This window comes from Schistocerca nitens, chromosome 2, assembly GCF_023898315.1.
Source record: "Schistocerca nitens isolate TAMUIC-IGC-003100 chromosome 2, iqSchNite1.1, whole genome shotgun sequence".
NCBI classification, from domain to species: Eukaryota; Metazoa; Arthropoda; class Insecta; order Orthoptera; family Acrididae; genus Schistocerca; species Schistocerca nitens.
In genome coordinates, this window is record NC_064615.1 from 349,853,569 (window position 1) to 349,859,568 (window position 6,000).

The 6,000-nt window shown below is 43.5% G+C and overlaps 1 protein-coding gene across 4 annotated transcripts in view; it reads left to right on the forward strand.

Moving 5' to 3' along the window:
• Positions 1 to 5,594, forward strand: part of LOC126236165 (atypical protein kinase C) — a 782,990-nt gene extending 777,396 nt beyond the window's left edge. For all 4 annotated transcript variants that reach the window (XM_049945254.1, XM_049945253.1, XM_049945256.1 and 1 more), the window contains one exon: positions 3,779 to 5,594. In XM_049945254.1, the coding sequence (XP_049801211.1) occupies positions 3,779 to 3,866 (88 nt within the window). In that variant the 3' untranslated portion in view covers positions 3,867 to 5,594. The remainder of the gene's footprint in view (positions 1 to 3,778) is intronic.
• Positions 5,595 to 6,000: the final 406 nt, after the last annotated feature.

Genomic DNA, 6,000 nt, shown 5'->3' on the forward strand with positions numbered 1-6,000 from the left:
AGTCATGACCTTCACATTTAGTACATACCCCACCTATCTTTGTGAGGCGATTCACGTCAGATTTGACTAATTCTGGTTTCGTTAAACATGCACATGATTTCATAGTTCGTCTCGATTACCATACGGGGAAAGAAAATTTCACAGTAAAAAAATATTGGAGGTGTTTTAAGCAAATACAATTTCTGCCCGTATATCTGTGTATCTAATGCGAAGTGCCACGACCGCTGTTGGCACAAAAACTTTGTAGTGGGGATTATAACCTGGGCGCCACCTCTTTATGGCCGTATCTGGCTGGCAGATGGTCGTTTATCACCCCACCACACTATGTTATTCTTACCGCGGGGAGAACGCTGCCAATTACCCCGACGAATCCGGCGCGGATTTTCGCCGGAAAAGCCCTCCGGGTGGTAATTTGTGGCGGCGTCGGCGGCGCTGCGGGGAAGCCCCGAGTTATTTAATAACGCCACCGCGCGCCCGGCACCGGCCCTTCATTAACCGCGGCGCGGTGTGCGTGCAACCCTTCAGAAACGCGTTCCGCGCGCTTTTACGGTTGAGTAGGAGCCAAGTCGCAAAAAAATAAAAAAATAAGGGGGAACAAAACCCACTCGGTGGCGTACCCGTTTTAATGCGGCCATAAAACGCCGTCCACGTGAGGGGGGAGGGACAGAGGCCCAAGCAGAACTTGCGCCGTCGCGAAGGAGCCGCGCGCCGGGGCCCGGTCCACCTTGAGAATAGCGGCGTCAGCTCCGTCGTAATGGCGCCCTTTGGGAACTTTTTATGCAGCGCGGGCCAGTTTTACCTGCGACGCGGCGTATAGGAGCGGCAGTGGCCTTCTGCGCTCGAACTGTTGGATTGATGGCCGAACTCAAGTACGTGCGTGAGCAAGAAGCGATATTTTTTTCACGCCAGTCCTTCGCGTAAATGGTTTCATTTAAGCCGTGTTAAAGCAAGGTGAGCTTGCTTACTGCCCCTGTGAGCTGTAAGGATTCTTATTATCGTGACACACGTTTTTAATCTGGCAGGAAGTTTCATATCAGCGCACACTCCGCTGCAGAGTGAAAATCTCATTCTGAGTCTGTTAACATTCACAAACTTATAAGACTCGATGACATGTTACGGCATAGAATTACACTAAAAATAACGATGCCGTAGTATGTCTGTGTCACGTTTAATGGTAATTCCATAAACGGCTGTTATCGGTGACACGAGTAACGTAATACGTAGCTTTGTGTTATTTACAGGCCAATTAAAGTCAGTCAACGTGGAGCAGACACGACGACTTATAAGATATGTGTAAATGAAAGAGTAGCTAGTCGACAACACATTTGCCATGCTACGTGTTTTTATTTACTGTAATTATAAGTGAACCATGTGCACTTCACAAAACAAAAAAACTTAGTGTCCTGTGACTAGAATATGAGCGAAACACTGTTGGAATGGGTAATTTCATACAAATAACTGTGTATAATTATTTGTAAAGGTATTGACTGGAATGATCACATAGGCTCAGTTGTAGGTAAAGCAGGTTGCAGACTTCGGTTCATTCGTAGAATACCTGGGAAATGTAGTCAGTCTAGGAAGGTGACTACTTGCGAAGCACTCGTGCGACCCATCCTAGAATATTGCTCACGTGTGTGTTACCCGTACCAAATATGACTAACAGGGGACATTCTGCCGATACAAACAAAGCAGCACGAAAGGTCACAGGTTTGCTCGACCCACGTGAATGTGCCAGGAAGATGCTGCAAGACTGGCAGACTATTGAAAGTAGACGTAAATTATCCCGAGAAAGTCTACTTGCAAAGTTTCAAGAAGCAGGTATAAATGATGGCTCTAGGAATGTACTACAACCCTCTACCTATCGCTCCGGGAGATGTCACGTGAGTAAAATTAAACTACTTACAGTGCGCACAGGTGCTCTTAAACAATCATTCTTCCCGCACTTCCCACGGGATGGAATGGGAAGAACCCTAACAACTGGTAAAATGAGAAGCATCGTCTGTCGTGAAGTTTATAGCGGTTTGCAGAGAATGGATGTAGAGGCGTATGCACTTCACAACGGGAATGTACACAGCTAAGAGTGTATGGTGCAGCACATTTCCGCAAATGCCTAAGACTCTGTTGGTTATGAGGCCCGTCTATTCATTGAGAAACCAAAAGATATCCTCATGAACAATCAGATCTCAGATGCCAGGGTATTTTTGTTAGTCTTCTACTCTAACGTGCTATAAGCACACATTTTTATTTATGGATTCTTCCGTTACTACTTGGTAGAACAATTACATATTTAAGTTTGAATAATAAGTGCACTGTTTTTGTCCTACTGATTTTTCGTTAATCTCGGACTAGTTTTTGGCTTGTTAGGCCATCTTCAGGAAACAACTGACTGATGTCTGAAAGGGACGCTAGTTCTTATGCAACCAAACATTATACATAAAGATACAATACACTTGCGGAGTGTGTTGTGTATGAAACTTATTTCTTAACGTTAAAATTAAAATTTTCGTAATAGACGATGTTAAGCACAATAAATAATTCAGCTACACAATATTACAGGTCAAATTGTTATAATGCTAAATGTTGTAAGGTCTTGATATTGGTTGAGAAATTGTTAAACTAAGCACTCTTTATGTTTCTAGAATGAAATTTTCACTCTACAGCGGAGTGTGCGCTGATATGAAACTTCCTGGCAGATTAAAACTGTGTGCCGGACCGAGACTCGAACTCGGGACCTTTGCCTTTCGCGGGCAAGTGCTCTACCACTGAGCTACCCAAGCACGACTCACACCCCGTCCTCACAGCTTTACTTCTGCCAGTATCTCGTCTCCTACCTTCCAAACTTAACAGAAGCTCTCCTGCGAACCTTCGTTCGCAGGAGAGCTTCTGTTAAGTTTGGAAGGTAGGAGACGAGATACTGGCAGAAGTAAAGCTGTGAGGACGGGGTGTGAGTCGTGCTTGGGTAGCTCAGTGGTAGAGCACTTGCCCGCGAAAGGCAAAGGTCCCGAGTTCGAGTCTCGGTCCGGCACACAGTTTTAATCTGCCAGGAAGTTTCACTCCTTATGTTGTTGAACATTATAAACTTAACTTCAGGCAATGGACAGTATTACACACGATAATTAAAGTACACAATCTTACAGTATTACAGCTTATATGGTTATGATCCCATGACAGATAATCATTATCTCATGGAGGGTACAAAATACCGATGCAGGCTCGTCTCTCCTGCTTAAGATGTTCATGGCGGCAACACACCAAATAAATTTGCACAAGCAGGAAAGGAGGTTCAGCACAGCGGACATCGTTTTTGCTACCCTCCGTGAGATGTATAACAGTTATTTCCACACCGCGCGGAGTGGCAGCGCGGTTAGAGCGCCATGTCACGGACTGCGCGGCACCTCCCATCGGAGGTTCGAGTCCTCCCTCGGGCATGGGTGTGTGTGCTATTCTTGAATAACTTAGTTTAAGTAGTGTGTAATTCTAGGGACCGATGACCTCAGCAGTTTGGTCCCTTAGAAATTCACACACATTTTTAGTTATTTCCCGATATCCACATGATCATCTGGTATCACAGAGGAGGAGATAAAATTAGGCCTATAAATATAGCTTAATGTGTCATCATTATTACATGAATATATAGTGACAGCTGAGTTGCCGTCCCATTATTTGTCGGAAGATGGATGTAGTAAAGACTTCATACGTCTTTTGTGTGTGCAGCGCTAGTGGGCTGATGGAGGAACTTCTGAGTTACTATTGTGTGTGTGTTTTTGTCGTGTTTCAGGCGGGTGATTGAGAAGATCGACCAGTCCGAGTTCGAGGGCTTCGAGTACGTGAACCCGCTGCTGATGTCGCTGGAGGACTGCGTGTGACGACGCGGGCGAGGAGTCCCGGCCCCCGGCGCGGGGGCGGCAGCGCGGCCGCGGGCGGCGGCGGGCCCGCTGCTTCTGTGCCTGCCGCTGCCGCTCTAGCGGCGCCACCGTCGCCGCGCGCCGCGTTATCTGGATCCCTGGCCCTCTTGTCCCCGTCTCGCCCGCCCCCGCCACTACACACTCTCACTGTCCCGTGTGCGCCGGAGGACTGCTCGACACTCGCACCCTAAAACTACTTTGCCGCCCGCGTGTTCTCTCTGCTTCTACGGCTCACGCATTCAGGCCTAATTTTTTCCTGCACAGTCACTCAGAAACAAACAAAAAAATCAATGGAGGCTAGCTCTGTCATAATGCTATTGTTATACTGTAAAAAAAAGGAAGTGTGAAGCAAGAAAGGATGTTCTCGAAGAGAAGTGTATTTAAAAAGAGAGAGAAAGAGAGCGTTACGTATCAAGTAATTTAGATGTAAGAGTTATAAATTCTTCAACGACGGAAAAGCAGGTCTGTAGATTAAGATTTAAGTCGTAGATGGTTACTTAGATCATCGGACTCCAAGTATTGGAGGCTATGAAAAAAATGAAAACGTGACACTAAAGTGTGGCGCTTCATAGCGCACTGTATAAAAAATTATATATACATATAAATATACATACCATTGTTGTATTTGATATCGTTTATTTTTGTGGAGTAAAACTCAGTATTTCCGAAGAGTCACTTGAAAGTATTAACGATGTTTTGGTGCAAAGTGGTCTTTCTCCTCCACTAATTAACGCAAGAGTCGAGACGGAAACTTCTTGTGTTCCAAACGGCGCGCGGTGCTCTTTCCGTGTGCTACCGTTACGTTTTTGTGTGCTCTTTGTACAACAGTTTGGTCGTTCAGCTCTTGTAACGATACGTCGTGTAGTAGTCCGACAAAAAATATAAAAAAAAGTATCCGTTCCTTTGTACTAGAGGAACAAGTATTATTACCGTACATTCCACTCTTTTTGACGTATTTTACGCGTGAAAAAAATCACTTATTACAGGCAGCGTGGATGGAGAAAAGTTTCGCATTTTGAAAGTTTATGTAGCTTCGCTTGTGAATAACGTTTTTGCAGTATTTGACGAGTAAGAAAAAGAAATTGGGATTGCAATCCAGATAACAAAGCCGGGACGAGAAAACTTGCTGTCAACGACTAGCGTACTCCGGCCACACCGCCAGTATGTATACCTAAGTATAAACACGTAACGTTAATCTTCATAGTATATTCCAAACAATTTCAACAGCCTAGCTTCTCTGTAGTGTTTTCCTGGTCCTCTCATGCTGCGGTTAAATCTTTCTCGGAGATTTAATGTAGTTCAAAAAAATGAAGCGAGAAGTGATATTTTCTGTGAAAAGTTGATTTGAAACGATCCATACGGTCGACTTCTATACGATGTCTTGTCAACACTGTTTTTAATGAAGATAATTTTGGCCTTGAGGAGGAAGTCAGCTTGTTGTTGTTTTTATTGTGTCGACTTGCTGCTTTGTTGACAGCAATTGTTTGCAGTGTGTAGACGGGTGATCCTTAACATTCCAGTATGTGCTTGGCTTTCGAGTTTTTAGTTTATTCTTAATGGATATTTGTACTTTAGAAAACTTTTTGTGTTTTAAGTGCTTTACTTATTTTTATGTAATTAACTAAATGTAAAACAGACGTGAAGTTTGTTATTATGTATCTCATGCATATGTTTTGAAATAAAAATAGATCACCAACAATAAACTAGCCCTGATTACTTGTACTACAACTCTTGTTCACTTCTATGTAATTATTCAACTTCCAGATATTGAAAGAACTTCCGTGACTTATATTGCAATCAGGGAAACAAAATGATGGACAGCTGGACTGAAACCACATAGTCTTCAGGGACACCAAAAATTCGTTTTAAAAACTTTTTTCTTTTACCATGTATATCTTCAAAAGATGTATTTTTCCAGATTTTTCAAAAGTATCCCTGACATAGTCATGATCATCATAGGTTTACCCGAGATGGTGCAAATTTAGAAAGCATGTATGATCATGGACAGGTAATGTCAATGTACGATTTTCACGAATGTAAATACACTTTGTTTGATCCTGATATTTTGGGATTCTGCTTCATGACAGTTCTCTCC